This window comes from Barbus barbus (assembly GCF_936440315.1).
Source record: "Barbus barbus genome assembly, chromosome: 32".
NCBI classification, from domain to species: Eukaryota; Metazoa; Chordata; class Actinopteri; order Cypriniformes; family Cyprinidae; genus Barbus; species Barbus barbus.
The window spans coordinates 17,746,999-17,766,451 of record NC_136760.1 but is presented as its reverse complement, the minus strand read 5'-3'; the positions used below and the strand labels follow the sequence as shown (position 1 = coordinate 17,766,451).

Genomic DNA, 19,453 nt, shown 5'->3' with positions numbered 1-19,453 from the left:
ATTTTTTATTTGTTATTATTTTCTTTCTTTTTTGTTGTTATTATTATTTATTTTTTGTAAAGTATTAATTATGAGAAAACGTTTGAATAAAATTAAATTTGAATAAAGATTAATACACTGTAAAAAATGGAACGGGCTATTTACTTAAAAAAAAATATGGTAACAATATTACACTCAATATTTTTGAGTAGTTTTTAAGGCTTGGTTTTTTAATGTAAAATCTCCTCAATTAATTAATCTGCGACACAATGAATTTAATATAATTAGTGAAATGTGCTCACTTATTTCAAGTTGATTCTCAAAAGTCTGATTAGTTTTTTACAGTGTAGCAGAATTTACTGTTATTATTTATTGATAGTTTAACTAAGGAATTCGTTCGGACGGACGGACGGGTGGGTGGATGGATGGATTTAAATATTAAAATATTAAAAATGTCGTTTTCGTTGAAAATTTTCAGTGAAAATCAATAGAGACCAACATTGAACTCCATTGGCTTTATTGACAGCTGTGTGGAAAAAAGTTCATCGTTTTCTTGGGAATAATGGTCCTACAGATTTGGAATAACATGACAAGTAAATTATGAAACAAATTATGAGATTAACTGCAAATTACTGACATTGAATTATTGATTCTGTTGACAATCCTACAATTATTTAATCAGTTGCCAATCAAGAAGGACAACTAAAATATATAACATTCAATTTATTTTAAGCACACATTTTCTGCTTTACATGCTCAAGATCTTTAAAGTGGACTAAATTCTGAATGGCTGGATTATTAAATTTTCAGTTACACTTATCGTGCTTGGTGTGAACGGGCCTTATCTCACTCAGTACCTGTGTCTTAGGCAAAACAGCTAAAACGGTACTAACAAAGAACAAAAGAGAGGAAAACAAAGCAAGGAAGGCCAACTTAACAGGAACACGGGCAGAAAGACAAAGCCCTGCATCAAGTTTTCCTGAGTGATGGAAGGTGTGGTTAAAGATCTCGGTCTTCAAATCTGTGTATAATATTTGAACCGAGAGGCCAGGGAAAAGAAGCCTGTTATAATATGCACATTTTTAATGTTAGAGAATATGAAACTGAGCATCAAAGCTTATGCAGATACTCCTGCCTCAGTACTTGTTCAGGTTTGGAGACCCTAGGGATTTAAGAGCGAACTCAGGTAGCTTTAAAGAAGTAATAAGAGGAACGGTTGTCTAGATAGGGCAGAACCAAGAAGAAAGCCTGTTTGCACATAAACATGGTTCGTTGTGCGATCAGTGACCAACATTGCGTTTAAATCAACAGACACGAGTATATTCTCACTTTCTGCTCTTGGGGTTAAAGGGATGGATCAGCTAAAAATGAAAATTCAGTCACCTTTTACTCATGTCATTCCAATCCCATATGACTTCTGTGGAACACAAAAGGAGATGTTAGGCAGGATGTTCGCATTCCAAATATAATATAAGGGGCTGGCAGAGTACCAATAAAAAATGACTCGTACAATAGCTTTGTGTGAGGAACAGACTAAAAATTGGAAGTGGAATATAGTACACAAGCCATATAAGAGCTACTTTTATAAGAGTTTGTAATTTCTGGAGCTTGACAGCCCTTTGTCAACATTCACTTACATGGTAAAAGAGCAGCATGAACAATCTGGTGAGTAAATGATGACAGAATTTCCATTTCTGGGTGAACTATCCCTTTAAGCTTCGGCATGCTGTTTTACCCCAGGTCCCTCTGAAATCTCCCGGGAATCACCCACATTGTGTTCTACAAAGGTACCAGTTGTAAATCCAGACTTCAGAGCGCGTGCCATGTGATGGAGGAGCTGTCTCTCTTTTCCCTGCCATAGAGAGGGTCTCTCTGATATAGCAGCTGTTTCTCTGATGAGTTGGAGAATCTGGGAAACATTGTCTGGTGAGATCAAAGAGATGCGGGGCTGTAATTATCACGGTAACCAACGCTAAAGCTGTTAAATTAAGCAGGCTCAACCTTCAGTCTGTTAATGAGAAATTTCTCTCCTGCTCTCATTAGAGGAGGTATTTATGAGGTGAGTCAAAACCGCACACTGGGGTCTGGAGAGTTATTTATTGATTGAGGGCATTTATCATACCTAAACATTCACTAAATAAAGAGTTACGCAGTTACAACGGAACTAATCAGGTCAGAACTACTCCACATACAAGAATGCACTAAAGCCAGATTCAATTAATCATAACAAAAAAATCCCATAACCCAACAGCTTTGCCTGAGAAAGCGATATAATTACATAAACACAAGGTTTGATGGTGAGGTCTGTTTGACAGCTGCCACAATTCCTGATGAGGTTCAAAAGACTGAAAACTTTGAAAGAGCATGAGTTCTGAATTATAATTAAATATCGTGCTTTTTTTTTTTTTTAAATGTTGAAATGGTGGACTTTTCCGCATTTTGTTTTGAAAATTTGACTGAAACAGCTGTCTATTTTCTAGCGAGGTAGCAAAGGGAGTTCTCAGATCTCCTGAGATGCTTCAGTGGGGATTTGTCAAGGCCTTGGTCTCTTGTTGGGTGTAAACACAGGAAATTTACAGCTGGATCCAGCACTTAATATTGTTGACTATGTACAATGTACAGCACTCAAAATACATGACTAGACCTAAATGCAAAACATTCCACTATGTTGCTGTGCTCTAGTTAGGGGTTGCCCCTAAAGTGACAGGCAAGCATCAATGATGCACAAAGAATAAGACTGTATGCTAAGTAATGGCTAGAACAGCTCCCCATTGAGACTTTATAAGGACTGGTAATGAAGAACCATGACTTATCAATAATAGCTTAGCATTATTGCAGTGGGCTGCAGTGCAGGACTGTGGTAACAGCAGTGCTAGCAAATCTGAGCTAAACCCTATCAGTTTAAATAAAGATCAAGTGTGTCACTGTACCACGAGAGAATAAGAATGCTCTAGGAAACAAGGTCAAGTGATTGTTTTACACAATGGGATATAAAATCAAGCTGGCAGCCAAAGACCAACAACTGCAATGGCTTCATTTTGAAGCCATTGCTTCAAAATGTTTTTCCAGTGCTATGGACAATAGTGTTTTTCCAGTGCTATGGATAATAGTCATTTAGTAAAATTTTTCACTAAAGTGACTACACCTTTTAAACTTGAGTGTGAGTCTTCATTTTCCAGTGTTATGGACAATGAAGACTCACACTCAAATTTAAAAGGTGTAGTTACTTTAGTGAAAAATTTCACGAGGAATTTGTGTGACCAACTTGAACCGGTGACTAAATCTGCAAGGGATTTTTTTTTCCCCTCGTGTGAAATTCCAGGTCATGCAGATTACATATGAAATGACTGGGTTTCACATGTGAAAATTTCTTAAATATGACCGCATTCAGTATGATATGGAAATTGCAATCATATTTCTTCTCTATTTGTGATGCATATACAAGTGAAACTGCAAAAAAAAAAAAATATTATTGGCCAGCACTTGATTTTGTCCCTCAGGATATTAAATCATTGGATTGTTGTTGTTTGCTAATTGGTGCAATCTCATGTGATTGACAGGTTTATGGCCCAGCCCTCCAGCCAATGTGCATGTCAGCAAGGAAGAGAAGAATAAAATAATAATAAATTATTCATAATAAACACAGCAAAATTTCATAAAAAAAAAAAAGAATTGTAAATTTTGATTTCATTGACTAATGTAGTAGTACTCTGGCTGGGTATCGTTCAAAAAATTTCGATACAGATAACTTGAGTTTGATACCAATTTTATGAAATCAGTTTTAACAAGATTTCATTATCTCAAAAAAAAAAAAGTTTTTTCAGCTTGTTGACATTTATACAGACTCAAAGCCCCATCTCCTCAGCCACTGCACAAAGGAACAAAATATATCCAACACAATAAATCAGTGCAAATAATTTTAAGAAAGTTCAAATTATTTCCAGTTTACACATCAGTTAGGCTACGTTTACTCTAGTGTGGGTTTGTTTTAAAACGCACAGCTGAGACAAAACCATCATTTCTATTCATTTATTCTAGGTTGTTAAAGACTTCAAGAAATTGAACATCTTTATCCACCCCATAAGTGGGTGTTTTATTTTCTTTCACCATATGTTTTATTGTTATTAATTTATGGTGTACTATGTCTAATTATTTGAATGCATAAAAACAATTTAAGTTTATTCAAATTCATTCTAAAAATAGCCTAATGAAATGTTTTATTTTTCCTCAGAAATTCTGTGTTCTGTATCTGGCTTTCAAATGAAGGCATAAAAAATGCATTTAATTTATCTTTAAATGATTGAAAATCAAAGTTTATTTTGGCAAACAACGGGGGTTTACTATTAAAATTAAAACATGGAAGAAATGTTGTGTGATCATTACTAAAAAATAAAAAGTTTTAATAATTTTAATAGTAGCAGTATGCACTGTCTGCTGAACAATAGTAACTAATATATTTCGGCCGTAGTATTTTGACGGGTTGCCGTAAATACCTTTACAGTTCTGTGTGTATATGATATGACGCTAGATTTACTCAAATCAAATGGTAAAATGCTCATGAACTGACTCTCAGAGCAGTTCTGGAGATGTTGTTCATGTGTTTATGTCCTCATTTAGTGAGATTAACTCCGAAATTTGGTACCAAACGACAAGACATTTTTCGATACTCGGTGGTAGAGGCAATTCGGTCGGTGCCTAAAAAGTATCGAACTCGATACCCAGCCCTAAGTAGCACACTCTTCTTCTGTATGACGTGCAGTAAATACCCAAAGAATCTTCAGTGTCTCTGTCCCAAGATGGCCCACAATCCTCTTCTGCTTCCACAGCCCTCCACTCACCTAAAACAACCACAGAACAAACATTTATACACATTTACACTTAGTCACTTCATGTATTTGAATCGATCGTATTGCTGTCTGATTTGGGTACGCACAATCCATTTATACTTGGCAACATAAATACGTCTCCACATATCAGATATAAATTTCGGCCGAACCCTGTTGTAATCCTGACTCGGAATACCTCTGCCTAAATTTAAGACCTTTTTATCTCCCGAGAGAGTTTGGCAGTATTTTATTGTGTGTAGCGTATATCCCTCCTAACGGCAACGTATCCAGAGCTGCCTCATGTATATCAGACTGTATTCAAAAACAACTACAGCGAACCCCTGGTGCTCCAGTTCTTATCATGGGTGACTTTAACCAGTGTAAACTTGAGTCATTTCTACCAGGCTTCTTCCAGTATGTTAAAAGTGCGACAAGGAACAACAATATTTTGGATAAATGTTATGGTAATATCAGGGAGGCTTACAAGGCCAAAATTAAACCCCCCTTATCAACATCAGACCACAATATAGTTCATTTGATACCAACAAATAAGACTGTTTTGAAAAGGAATAAGCCCTTTAAGGTTAAAATAGTAACCGTATGGAATGAAGAGAACGTGGAAGCATTAAGAGGGTGTTTTTTGTGTACGGATTGGTCAATATTTTATGATGCAGATTTGAACACCGTGACAGAGACGACCACTGATTATATTAGTTTCTGTGTGGATACAATACTTCCTAAAAAGGAAGTTAGGATGTTCCCAAACAACAAGCCTCATATAACAAAAGAAGTGAAAGCCTGCATCAATAAGAAAAAGGCAGCTTTTATGAAGGAGGACTGGGTTGAGTTAAAGGTTGTACAAAAGGAACTGAATAAATTATTATTGGAAGCTAAGAAATGCAAAAGGGACTATATTGAACAAAATTTTTTTATCTATGAATAATAAGAGATTGTGGGAATCTTTGGAATTTCTAATATGGATTCTAAAAAACAATGCTTTGTAACAACTGATGATTTTAAGAAGCTGAATGAGTTTTTCGCACGGTTTGATGATAATGATCTTGTCAGTGAATGTGAAGTGATTTTACGAACTGTTGAATGTGGTACGGAAGTCAGATTATTTGTGAACCCTCATGAAGTTACTACACTTTTTCGTAAAGTTTGTACTAAGAAATCAACTGGGCCGGATGGCATTTCACCACATCTTTTGCGGATGTGTGCAGAGGAGTTAACCCCGGCATGGTGCCCGATTTTTCAACAATCACTTGACAATCATATGGTCCCATTGTTATGGAAAAAGTCCATTGTAACACCTGTTCCCAAAAAATCTGGTGCTTCCGATAATAATAGTTTTAGACCAGTTGCTATAACATCTGTGATTATGAAATGTTTGGAGAAATATGTTGTGTCCAGACTGAAAAGCAATATAAATTTATTGTTGGATCCTTTTCAGTTTGCTTATAAGGAGAGAAGAGGGACTGTTTGATGCTGTCAATACTATTCACTTGACTTTACAACATTTAGAGAACGTTAATGCTTATGCACGTGGACTTTAGTTCAGCTTTTAACACGCTTCAGCCAGAGTTACTCTTGAACAAGCTTGTAAAACTGAACGTTAATCCTTTTATTAAGTGGCTTTTTTCCTTCTTAACAAATCGTACTCAATGTGTTAAAGTAAATGATACACTATCAGATGTTAAATCAATTAGTACAGGTGCCCCTCAAGGTTGCGTATGCTCTCCAATTCTGTTTACTTTATATACAAATGATTATTTTAGTAGAAATAAGAACAACTATTTTATAAAATACTCTGATGACACTGTAATACTAAGTCTTTTAGGAAAGAATCTGGACATAACAGAATATCAGTCTGAAATTAGGACCTTTGTGCAGTGGTGTAATGCAAATCATCTTATTGTCAATGTTGGAAAAACTAAGGAAATGATAGTGGACCCAAAACGTTTGGGTGATTACAGTGCAGTAATTATTCAAGGTAACATTATTGAACAAGTCGATACATTCAAGTATCTTGGGGTGGTCATTGACCGTTCATTGACTTGGAAAGCCCACATTGATTATCTCTGCTCAAGATTCCAGCAAAGACTATATTTTTTAAGGCGGTTTAGGTTGGTCGGAGTAAGTAAAAAAACAATTAGTTGTTTTATCAAGCAGTTTTGGGAAGTTTAGTGAACTATGCAATGCCGGCTTGGTATGGCAATCTTTCAGTTCAATCAAAATTGCAGCTTGTACGTCCTGTCAAAGTTGCCATGAAAGTCATATGTGTAAGAGTATACAGTCCATTTATGAGTCGTTGGTTTTTAAGAATGCGCAAGCAATAGTAAGTGATTCAAGCCATGTTTTAATTATCAACATATCAATTACTTCCATCAGGGAAGCGTTATTGAGCTCCGTTATGTAGAAGTAATTGCTATAAGAATTATTTTATCTATTAGGATTTAAAATAGTAAATTGCATTAACTGTTTTGTTTTTTGTGTGTGGTTGTTGTGTATTGTTGCAGCTTTGAGTCCAAGACAAATTTCCTGTAAAGGACAATAAAGTATAACTCTAACTCTAACATCTACTACTCCCATGCTATATGCAACCAAAGTTTATTTTGATGCTAATGCCAGCCAGTGAAATTTTTCACCTTAGTGTTTGAGATTTGTGGCCACTCTTTCTAGGTTTCATATTGATGACCGCGAGGCTCCTGCACTTCCTTATGCTGTCGTAGTTTATTTTAGGAAGATTAAACGTTATACGTGTAGCCTGAACAACCAGATGCGTTTATACTTGGTCTTTTTATGATCCTGTAACTATGAAAAATGACCAAGTGTAAATACGCCCTCAAATGACCCTTAAACCACATAATCTGTCCAGCACACAGAAAAGACTAAATAAATAATAAGAACGTCCAAGTAAATTATTCACTTTACATTCTTGATCCACACTGACTACCCTTGTTAGAAACTCCCTTGTGAAACAGGACAAAAACGAGATGTGTAAAGAGAGAAAAGTTCATTCACCTGTACGCTAACTCAGACAAAACTACGTCTTCAGCATTTGCGATAATCAGGTCCAACACCTTCTTTGTTTTGAAACAGGGATTTCTAGTGCACAGAAGTGCACAAACATGCTCTCACACACCAATGCAGACGCTGAAAAGTCCACCAACATACATGAAACGAGCCGCCACTGTAAACACGCTTCCACTTTGAATCTTCAGCAGTGAATTATGGATGTTCTGGGTATAACAGTGTGATAGACGAGGGCCCTGGAGTCCCATCAGGGTAAAACACAAAGCTTACAACTCTCACCTTGGATGTGTGTGTGTGTAGAGGTCAAATGGAGTCAGCACCACACAAGGACACAAGCAGATGCTGAAGCACTCGGTCAATAACGTTTAGCCCCAAGACACTGTTGACCTCACCGGGAGGTCCGTATGAAATTGCGCTTTACCGTCTGTATGACTATAATCTGCTCTACAGTCGAGGGAGAAATGATCTCTTTATAAGATGTATTACTGAGGTTTGCTTATTGATTATTCATAATGCTTCACAAAGTGGCTCTCTATGTCTCTGAATAATGTATAAGAGACTCAAATACAAGGTATTAAAATAAAATGAGTCAACTTTAGGGCTTTTATTTGGGAAGTTCTGGAAAGTGGGACATCCTGTGTTTTTGTAATGATTAGTATAATGAGCATAATGAGAGTACGATGTTGGTGTGACGGCGCAAATTCATTAACCATGTTAAATTTGGCTTGCATCGATCATTCATCTAAGTGATAATAAGAGCGTTTAAAAAGAGCTTAACCTGAACTTCATGAGCCAAATGTGATGAGGCCAAATGTTTATCGTGCCGTGTTGGCAGCTGCCATAAAAAAAAAAAAAAAAAAAAAAAAAAAAGAACTCTGCAAAGAGTTTTCACATAGGAGTCTAAAACAAGAATTTATAGTGAAAACATACTTTTTTTTTTTTTTTTGTCATCTGGGCTTGTCATATACATGAGTAATGTAAGTCTATGATACTTTCTCGCCTGTTTTATTGTCCACCAGGTGAAGTATGCTAAATCCTTGCCAAAACATTAGGTCTGCTGCATTTGGGGTATCTCTGTAAAAAATGACAAATAATAAAGAGTCAAAGTCATCATTTAAATGTTTGGGATCAGCAAGTTTTTGAAAGAAGTTCCTCATGTTCCAAGGCTGAAGGCTACAATTATTTGATAAATTCAGTAATATTGAATTTTGAAATACTGAAAATACTGAAATATTATTACAATTTAAAATAAATGTTTACCATTTAAAACTACACATTAAAATGTAATTTATTCCTGTGATGGAAAAGTTGAATTTTCAGCAGCCATTAATTTAGTCTTCAGTGTCACATGATCCTACAGAAATTCACAGCTGTGCATTTAGGTCAATATAATGCACTCTTGCAGAACATTGCTTAAAATCTTTGACTCCAAACTTTTGAACAGTGAATAACGGACCACAAACTTTTTGTATGTGAATAATTCATGTGGTAAATTTATTTATGAATGCTGAAATACATACAGTGTCACCCGAAAACACTTTTGTCCACCCAGCCACAATGAAAGTGTGCAAACTGCATTTAAAATCTGAAGTATGTAAAGTGATTTAAGCACTAAATTCTGTAAAAACTTCAGCATTATCAGCAAAAATGAAAGCTTTGCCTTCACCTTAAAGTAACTAACTAGCTGTTGCCTGGCATTTTTTGACTCTTGACTAACAGCATTTGAACAGCATTTCACCACTGTTTAACATTCTCACCACTCATCTCCACTGTCAATCCTACAATCAAAATGCAAGCCTGCCACTCAGCTCTCAAAGAACAGTAAAAGCACATCCCTCCATTCATTCAGAGCACAAATGGTCTAATGTGCTAATGGGTTTTACCTTAAAACTGAAAACTCTGTCGTCATTTACACACCCTTACAGAACATAAGGGCCAGTTAATAATTACAGGATTTAAATTTTTGGGTCTAGTATTTCTCAAACTCTATCCCCTCTCATGCATGAATGCCCAACAGCAAAAGGCCAAGCCACCTCCAAATGTAAACAATTACTCTTTGATTAAAGCTTTCCACTCCAAACATTGCACAGTGTTTACCCCGATAGAGCCCCCGATAAAATACCAGCAGACAGCCAAATGTGTGCGTGTGTATTTGTGTTGGTCCACCGAAATGGTTTTCAGTGAACACATGATTATCTCAGACACACACACTTTATAAGCAGTCCTGTGCTGTGACCTGGAGTTTGTAATTTCACATATGCTGAACAGTGTGCGAATCCATACTGCATCACTGCTTAGTGTGACTCCAGCCTCCATGATACAGACTTTTTTTTTGTGATTAAAGGCACTCTCTTGTCCAATTCTGATGATGTCAGCACTCAGCACTCGGCTTGACTTGAGTTAAATGTCTTTCTATACAAAGTTCTGCATTTGTTATACTGAAAACTTGAGAGAAAAATCCTTAAATCTACAGTGACATACAATAACATTTAACATTACATGACAAAAAAAACTATTTAGTCTTTCAACAGATAATTACAGTAAAATGTTGCAGCCTTTTCATAGTGTTTAACTGTAATGGAGCCACTAAAGGCTGTCAGCACATCACTGAATAAAACAGCAGCAGGTGTTTTTGTTGTCGTTTAAAAACACTAGTTTAGCAACAGACACAAACAGATTTAACAGGGTATGGTTAGAATTGCACAGCTGTACCCAGGCCTAAATTAGACTGGACTGACTGCATGTCAAAAAGACGAGAAGCAAAATTATAGCTTTCAGCCCTGGACTCTGGTATTAAACTTCGGTTGGTGAGCTTCAATGATGTCATTATTACCAGCCATGTGACCAAAGGGAAGAGGCCCTGTTCCAGTGATGTCTAATGAAAAGCCTTTTAAAAAAGCATGGTACTAAAATATGAATGTTTTTAGGGTCAAATTGTCTTATCATTTGGCCCCAGTCTTTTACAGATGGGGCCATTTTCGAAGGTGAAGTGTGTAGTTTTTGATGTTTAAAATACTTGCCTAAAATATGTTCAAAAATGTCAGTCATAGGTTGACGTCCCAAAGAGTGTATACAGTTTGTCAAACAATGCACTGTAAAAAAAAAAAATTGTTTCAAAAAGTTTTCAACTTAAAATTATTTGTTACACCGCTGACTTCAATTTTTTTTAGTGTAGTCAACTTGAAATTTTAAAGTTACTTAATGTTAATTTAAGTGACAACTGGAATATTTTAGTTCACTAAACTAAAAATTTTAAGTCAGCGGGGGTAACAAATTATTTTAAATTGAAAACTTTTTTTCTTTTTTTACTACAGTGTGGTAACAAAGAGCGACAGAATCGGAAACAATTCTGATTTGGGTCATAGTTGTCACGAACAGGCTAGGAGACACGGAGGAGTAAAGTCAATACAAGGTTTATTGGAATTGGTGCAAGGGTGAATACTGAGTGGAGGAGCGGGGGCAGGATCCAGGAAGGGAAGTCGGCGGTGCGCACTGCCGCGGGGAGGACCAGGACTAGGAAGTGCCAGGAGCGGTGGAGACTTGGAGAGGTGGAGACTTGGAACGGGGGAGATCAGGAGGTCTGCAGGTAAGTAACACAAGGTTAGTAGTCTGGCTAGGTTCGGGTAGTGAACGGTAGACCGGACGAGGAAGGAGTGCTGGCGGTGAGTGGATATAGTGCTGTTCATTAGCAGGTGACAGGTGCGGGGAATCAGTATGCAGGTGATTGAGATCTGGTTAACGACGGTGCAGGTGACTGTGATTCTCTGACAATAGTGGGTCATTACTTTATTAATGTAACTTATTTCCAAGTGGAATTTTTTTTTTTTATTATTTTTTTTTTTATAAAACAATGAAAATAAATTAATTTATAATATTTTTTAATAAAGACAAATGATTTTAATAAAATAATGGTCCCATTTTATATTAGGTGTCTTTAAATACATTTTGCGTAATTGCGTAATTAATAACAGAATTTTCATTTTTGGGTGAACTATCCCTTTAAGGGTAGTAGTAAGGTCAATAGTGTAATTATAGATGTAAATACAGAAATTAATTACAGATGCAATTACTGGACGGTATTTTCAAATATAAGTACAATGTAAAACATGTACACATTGTATTACATTTTTAATTTATAGCAGTTAAAAACCATTAGGCCACGACTTGGGGAAGTCGTGGCCTAATGGTTAGAGAGTCGGACTTGTAATCCAAAGGTTGCGGTTTCGAGTCTCCGGCCGGCAGGGATTGTAGGTGGGGGGAGTGAATGTCCAGCGCTCTCTCCACCCTCAATACCACGACTGAGGTGCCCTTGAGCAAGGCACCGAACCCTCAACTGCTCCCCGGGCGCCGCAACATAAATGGCTGCCCACTGCTCCGGGTGTGTGTGTGTTCACTGCTGTGTGTGTGTGCACGTTGGATGGGTTAAATGCAGAGCACGAATTCCGAGTATGGGTCACCATACTTGGCTGAATGTCACTTCACTTAAAGACACTTAATATAAAGTGGGTCCAAAATACTTTAACTGTACCAATGAATATTTCACAATAAGACAAGAAGAGTGGATTAAGAATGCTTTCATTTCATGTTGACTTTACGAATAAAGTTAAAATGGCAGAAACTTAGGACTGAAGAATAAAGTGACGAAAGAAAGTTAGGACTGGCCCTAGGCTGGATAGACACAAGTTTTGATGTTATTTCAAACCAACCATTTTATATTTAGCATTTCCATCAGAACTCTGCCTGAACTTGTTGAGCTAAATTTGCTCTTGTGTTTTTAAGCAAGAGTGAGTCACTTCTGAAAATGAATCTGAAGATCATTTGCCAGAGGCGAAGGATCGGTTTCACCCCATCATATTAATACTGACTTTGTCTTCTCCTCTGAATGCCAATCAACCCCTATAGTTCTTAAAATAAAATGTAAAAAAAATAATAAATTGAAATATATATTTCAATTTATATGCAATAAAAATAGCTGTTTTAAAGCAGTTCAAATGGCCGCAAGTGGTTATACTCTAGAGCATAAAAAGTAGATAAACCATCCCACTGAATACTGATTTAGATCCAAGTTCTTGATGCCAAAGTAGTGATGCCAATTAAAAAAAAAAAAACTCAGCTGAAAAACCCAGGCCTCAGCAAGACCATTATCGGTTCAAGAGTCAACACTACCCATTGAGCTTATTCACTCAATACAGATACTGTATCTGTCCTTGTTTCTCACACAATGTCTCTACTAGTAGGTCTTTGTAGAGTCACTGGAGATTCATGTCTTGACAAAAGGCCTTCGCTCTGTCCATTTGCTCCGCGAGCGCTAATAGCCGACAGCTTTCATTTCCTCGCTTTTGTGTGAGTGTGTGCATGTGTTTGAAAGAGAGGATCTGCAGAGCTGTATGTGAATAATAGATTCAAGCCCGCGGGTTCCCTTCAGCAAGCTCTGCCTGTTTAAGTGAGAGCAGCCTACGGAGACATCTATTATCCTCCTGTCCATCCCTCCTTCTCACTTGTTCTCAAGCACCACATTAAAAGGCAAAAAAATTATTTCCTTTTTAGTGCAAGACAAGGTCTAACGGAGTACAAAATCAAACATCACATCCCTCAGGGAGTTGAAATGAAAACCTTAAATCCAGTTTTCGAGGCTATCTTGATCATGTTTTTTCACCTACAGAGACGTTTACTATTTAACTGCTGCCAGGAAGTGGCAGACTAGACCAGTGGCGAACAGAGACCCCCAACTGATTGCCCGATTAAAGCCAAGAGCGATCGACCAACCACCAGAGAGCATTTCGCCAAAAGATCAAACTGACACCCAAATACATCTGGCTCTAAACATGCTGCATTCAGCCAACAGAGAAAATGAAGACAGGATAGGAGAAATCAAGGAAGAAAGAGGAACAACAGAGGAGAACAGGGAGGAGAAATCCCTTCAAATTGATCCCACAGAGACCCTCAAGGTTTCATTTAAGAACCTGGATTAAGCCCTCCAACAAATCAGTAAGAGAGAGAAAGAAAAGGGGGGATGTGAATGAGAGATAATATGTCCTCTGGCTCACATGGAAAACCCCAGTGCTGATGGAACACCATCCCGGTGATAGAAACTAGGTTACAACTTCATCAATGTTGAAAATAATCCAACGCTTTGAAAAGTTTAAGATAATATAATGGCTTAAAGTGTTATGCAGAAACTTCTCGGCAAAGTCCAGAAAATTAATATTTAAAAGAGTCTATCTTTTTCCAAATGCATTTGATTAAAATAAGAGCCATGTGTACGTGAACCAGAACCCACTGCAATAAAAATATAGAGCAGAGTACTGAACTTCGAGAGGGATTGTGTCATAGAACGAGGTATAAAGACAACCGCAGGTATGAGTAACTCATCTTCTCCATCCAATTCTTTTAGGAGACTTTTGATGTTCCAGATTTATCTGAGCTCTGAGGAAAAACTAGGGTAGTTATTCCACAGAAGTTCTCAATGCAGCACCATGAGAACTTGTTAACACGTCTTTGTTTCCAGATGGGGCTCCAGTAAAGTGTAGAAGTCAGCCAAATAGATTGGACCAGAAGATTTCAGCCAGATCTGATTATTTTGTGTGAAATACGCATCACACAATCGGTGAATGGTTTGTCTGATGTTTCAAGAACATTCAAATGGCCAAACTACAGATACTCGCCTGCTAAGAACACAAAATGTTAGCAAAAATACATGCACCAGAAGAATGAGAAAAAAGGAGTGTCAGTGTGTGAAAAACATGAGCGAGAGGAGGATAAAAAATAAGTGCTGCTGTCCCTTGTGTGCTTTAAGTCTCTGCTGGAGTTCCTGTTGATGGAGCTCTGCTATGCAGGATCCTCATGATGCTGGGGGTTTTCAGTATAAATTTGTTTGTTTGTCAACCTACAGTTGCTGGGCAAACCCCCTCATATGACTGCAACTATGAAACTATGCCATGTTCTGCCTGTCTAGTTACTGAGCAGCGGTGGTTTCCACAGCATGACGTGCTTCTCAGTGCTCCTCTGGCAGTTAAACGGTGCAGGTTGACTTCCTTCAGCACCGCCATGATGGATGACCTACACTCAACATGAATAACTAAACAGCCTCATAAATTAGCCAATCACTACTAATATCATTACACCCACCCCCACCCTTTGCCAACAACACACCCACTTATCCGGCTGCCCAAGCATTTCTGCTGATGCCTGCCTTGTGCTAAAAAGGAAAATCTGTAATTTTACCTTAACACATTTTATTTATTTAGTATTCTAAGCATTTAATTAAAGCTATATCCTTAAGCATTACTCTTCGTAAACTCAAATGCATAGAAAACAGCAGGTGAAATGATGTTAAGGGAATTCACCATTAGTAAAAGCCACAGGTGACCTCACTATAAAGCCGAGACACATCACATGCTAAGCGTAGTAAATTGATTGTCCCCAGAGCAGCTACATCATTACAGATAATTCTCGGTGCAGATAAAAAGCTGCAGAATGTAAAAATAAAACTCCAATCCAGGCACAATTGAAATATTTTTGGATAGACATTAAAAGATAAAGCCTAATTTTTGTATACATAATATGAAATTCTCATGTTAGCGGAGACATTTTAGATTGTAAAAATATTTCACAATATTACTGATTACTGTATTTTGATCAAATACATTCAGCCTTGGTGAGCAGAAGAGACTTTTCAAAAACTTTTTTTTTTATAATCTTTCATATTTATTGTATAATGCAGTGAACAAAATATTTACTCCGTTGTAAAGCTAATATTATAAAACCGACAGTTTTCAAATCTTGTTAAAGGGATAGTTCACCCAAAAATGAAAATTTTGTCATTAATTACTCACCCTCATGTCGTTCCAAACCCGTAAGACTTTTGTTCATCTTCAGAACACAAATGAAGATATTTTTGATGAAATCCGAGAGATTTCTTACCCTGCATAGACAGCAACACAACTACCATGTTCAAGGCCCAGAAAGGTAGTAAGGACATTGTTAAAATAGTCCATCTTTTCAACCTTGAATGGCAGCAGAGACTGACATGGAAGAGAATAAATTGTTGAATAAAGTCAGTATTTCTGAAAAATATTCTTGTAGCTTCATAAAATTACAGCTGAACGACTGATGTCACATGGGCTATTTTATCAATGTCCTTAGTTTCTGGGCCTTGAATGTGGTAGTTGCGTTGCGGTCTATGCAGAGTCAAAAAGCTCTCCGATTTCATCAAAAATATTATTAAATATTATTTATAATTTGTGTTCCGAAGATGAACAAACGTCTTATGGGTTTGGAACGACATGACTGAGTAATTAATGACAGAATTTTCATTTTTGGGTGAACTATCCCTTTAAATAGTCTGTACACACACAAACACACCTGTGACCACATCTCAACTCAATTCTATATTAATGTGACTCAGGCACAGTAAACAACTACGCAAGCCTAAACATGTAAACAACAAAAGTTTCAACTAAAGGTCCTCATCTTCATATGGCTCTATAGGCCTATAATTGCTAGCTCGTAGCCTATTGACCAATGAGTAGATCAACAAAAAACAGCATTTGTCCCCATGTGAATAAGAAACCGAAAGCTCCATGTAATGATAATCACATCCTCTGTAAAAGAGCTGGTGGGACACAACAGTCTAAGGACTAATGCTGACTCAGGTCTTCCGCTTTCGTACATGCTTCCTTGTTTTGTCATGGTGATTTACTGCAACTTCCGTGTTGAAAGCAGCCAGAGTGGGTATGAAAGAGTCAGTGAGTGAAGCCAATTTGATTTAATTATTATTTGTTATAGTAGACTTGACTTTTCCTAAACTATGCATTATAATTTAGTTTTAATTTGGCTGTATTTTTTAAAGCCTTGAGTAGTTTAGGAAAACAATTCTGGGTAAGGCTAAATATAGTCAAGCTTTGTGAGGTGAATTAAGAGACCCTGTAAGCTCAACCTGATATCTGGAGAGGTAAAATTCACAGATGTTCTCAAGATAGACCTCATTCTTCTTCTTTTAAGAACATAATGTCTAAATTTAACTGAGCATTAGGAAGGAAACTGTCTCATGACTTAATCCTGTGGCTGCTTTTCTGTTCATCATAAAACCAGCATTGACGCTAAAGAGGGCAAATGCTCTTACTCAGTGCCATGTAAAATGACAGGAAGTTTCCAACTACAATGCAGAATGTAAGCATGAACGAGAGAGGAAGACACTCTGTCTTTGTGTCGCGCTCAGATCAAGCAGCAGTGTCATAATCGCACATGCTGAAGCAGCAGAGGGCGAACATCTCTTGCTATCAGCTGCTCTGCGCTATGGCTTTATTTAGCCGTGGGAGTTAGGAGGATATCCGGTGGGTGGCGGCCACTTCCTATGTGAGACCGCAGGTTAAGCTTTGGTCACAGGTTTGTGTAGCTCTGCTCGGAAGCAGGTAGCATGCATAGTATCTCATGTTACTAGGCAAGAGTGCTTTCTACTGATTGCACAAAGATCAAGACAGCCACGGCACTTTACCGCTGGCAGTCTGGGAAATCTTTTTACAATGTGCTACTGTTTCACCCAACAATCTATAAAGGTTGGGAAACCAAGAACTCAAGAGTAAAAAAAAAAAAATTAAAGAAAGAAATAAATATATACACTAGGGTGAAGGGTAAACACTAAATTTTTTTCAGAAATGTTAACCTCTCACCCCCTCGTTTGTTTCTCCACTAGAAGTATGTAATGTATGCAAAATACCATCCAGATAATTTGTCATTTAGGGTATGCTCAAAGAATGTATCTTTTTATCTTTTATGCAGAGCAGAAGTATGCAGAAATGAGTATGGGTTACCATACTTTGGAACATGTCACGACAATTGCAGAACACTCACAACTTTTTCGTTATTCTTCCTAAATGAAGATCCTGGTACCTGGGCGAACAATGCAAGAAAGAGGTGTATCCAAGAGTACAACTGACTCCTCTAAAGGATGGAAGAACAAACGCAGTTCATTATGCAGATTATAAGAAAGCAGTTTCCAGTTTATGCGGTTGAAGCACATGTCGAATTGTTATCACGATCTAGATCGGATCACAATTTTACTAAAATCGGTTATAATCTGCAGCGTTGTAATTTTAAAAAAAACATATATATATATATATATATATGGCTTTTTAAGCCTTTATTTCGATAGGAAGTGGATAGGAAGCAAAGTGGGAGAGAGAGAGGGGGGCGAGATCAGGAAAGAGACTGGGACTCGAACTCGGGACACCAGAAGCACAACGGCGCTACATATCAGCGTGCTGCTATCGGCGCCAACATCATTTAACAAATGTGACCCTGGACCACAAAACCAGTCATAAGTAGCACGGGTATATTTGTAGCTATAGCCAAAAATGCATTGTGTGTGTCAAAATCACAAATTTTTCTTTTATGCCAAAAATCATTAGGATATTAAGTAAAGATCATGTTTCATTAAGATATTTTGTAAATTTCCTAACGTAAATATATCAAAACTTAATTTCTGATTAGTAATATGCGCTGCTAAGAACTTAATTTGGACAGCTTTAAAAGGCGATTTTCTCAATATTTTGATTTTTTTGCACCCTCAGATTCCAGATTTTGAAATGGTTGCATCTCGGCCAAATATTGTCCGATCCTAACAAACCATGCATCAATGGAAAGCTTATTTATCAGATGATGTATAAATCTAAATTTCAAAAACTTGACCCTTATGACAGTTTTTTTTGGTTCAGGGTCACATTTTAAGGCTACAGTCTTTAACGAATTGGAACCAATAAAGTTCTTATGTTTCCCATCACTAATAATCTTAGTGCGAGACTAAAAGGTCCAAAAAGGATTGCCTTGGCCAAAATGCTCTTTAAAATGTTGTTCCTCCGTTTCATTTATTACGCAAGGGTATTCGCTAAAGTTCAAATGCAATGCAACATTAGAAAAATACACAATCCTGATAATATCCTGTTGAGATGAACTCCACCTGTGCAGGCAGGCACCTGAAAACATAGAGAAGCTTCCGGTTTCATCTCTGTACGGATCTGCTCGCTCAGTTCTGCTCATTCTGGTATTTGGCTCCGACACAGCAGGGGGGCAGCAGTGACTTGACTCTCTTTGCAGTTTAAGAGGTTTCAGAGGCTGGGAATGATTACTGCTCACGGGGCAATTAGTTAGTACACCACGGGACTATATTTAGACTGTCTCAGCAGGTCCATCACTGGGTCAGGCCCAAATAACATTTGCTGTTTGTTCCGTTCGGCCCCGTGTTTTGGTCAAAGCGGGGGTGACCGCACATCCAAAGCTCTCTCCCTCTCTCAAGCTCTCTCTCCCCCATCCATCTGTCAGGTGCTCAGAGAGAAAAAGAGTTGGAAGAGAATCCGTGGGAAAAGACAGTGAACGGGACAAAGAGGAGATATGAACATCAGGATTATAAAACATGAACCATACTAGGTGTCTTTTATTGGAAGTGTGCAGTTAAAGCATGCTGATAAGTTTATTTTCTGATCCTACAACTATTTTACTGTTGGGAAAGAGCGAGTAATATAAGAAATAAATATGAACTAGCAGATATGTCTTATTTCTTTTTTCTCCTCTAAACATTCAAAGTGAATCTTCAACAGGATGTATCAAGTGTCATG

General features: G+C 37.4%; 1 protein-coding gene across 11 annotated transcripts in view; it reads right to left on the bottom strand.

Moving 5' to 3' along the window:
- Positions 1-19,453, bottom strand: part of LOC306852691 (zinc finger protein 438-like) — a 53,101-nt gene that overhangs the window by 16,462 nt on the left and 17,186 nt on the right. For 4 of the 11 annotated variants that reach the window (XM_079389732.1, XM_079389739.1, XM_079389733.1 and 1 more), the window contains one exon: positions 4,746-4,817. The exons of 1 other annotated variant lie outside the window; for it this stretch is intronic. Coding sequence is in view for 6 of the 10 variants with exons in the window: in XM_079389731.1 (XP_079245857.1) it covers positions 1,771-1,838 (68 nt within the window). In the remaining 4 variants the exon portion in view is untranslated. Of the gene's footprint in view, positions 1-1,362; positions 1,397-1,616; positions 1,903-4,745; positions 4,818-19,453 lie in introns of all 11 variants that reach the window. 6 more of the 11 variants (XM_079389735.1, XM_079389736.1, XM_079389737.1 and 3 more) reach the window with 3 other exon arrangements.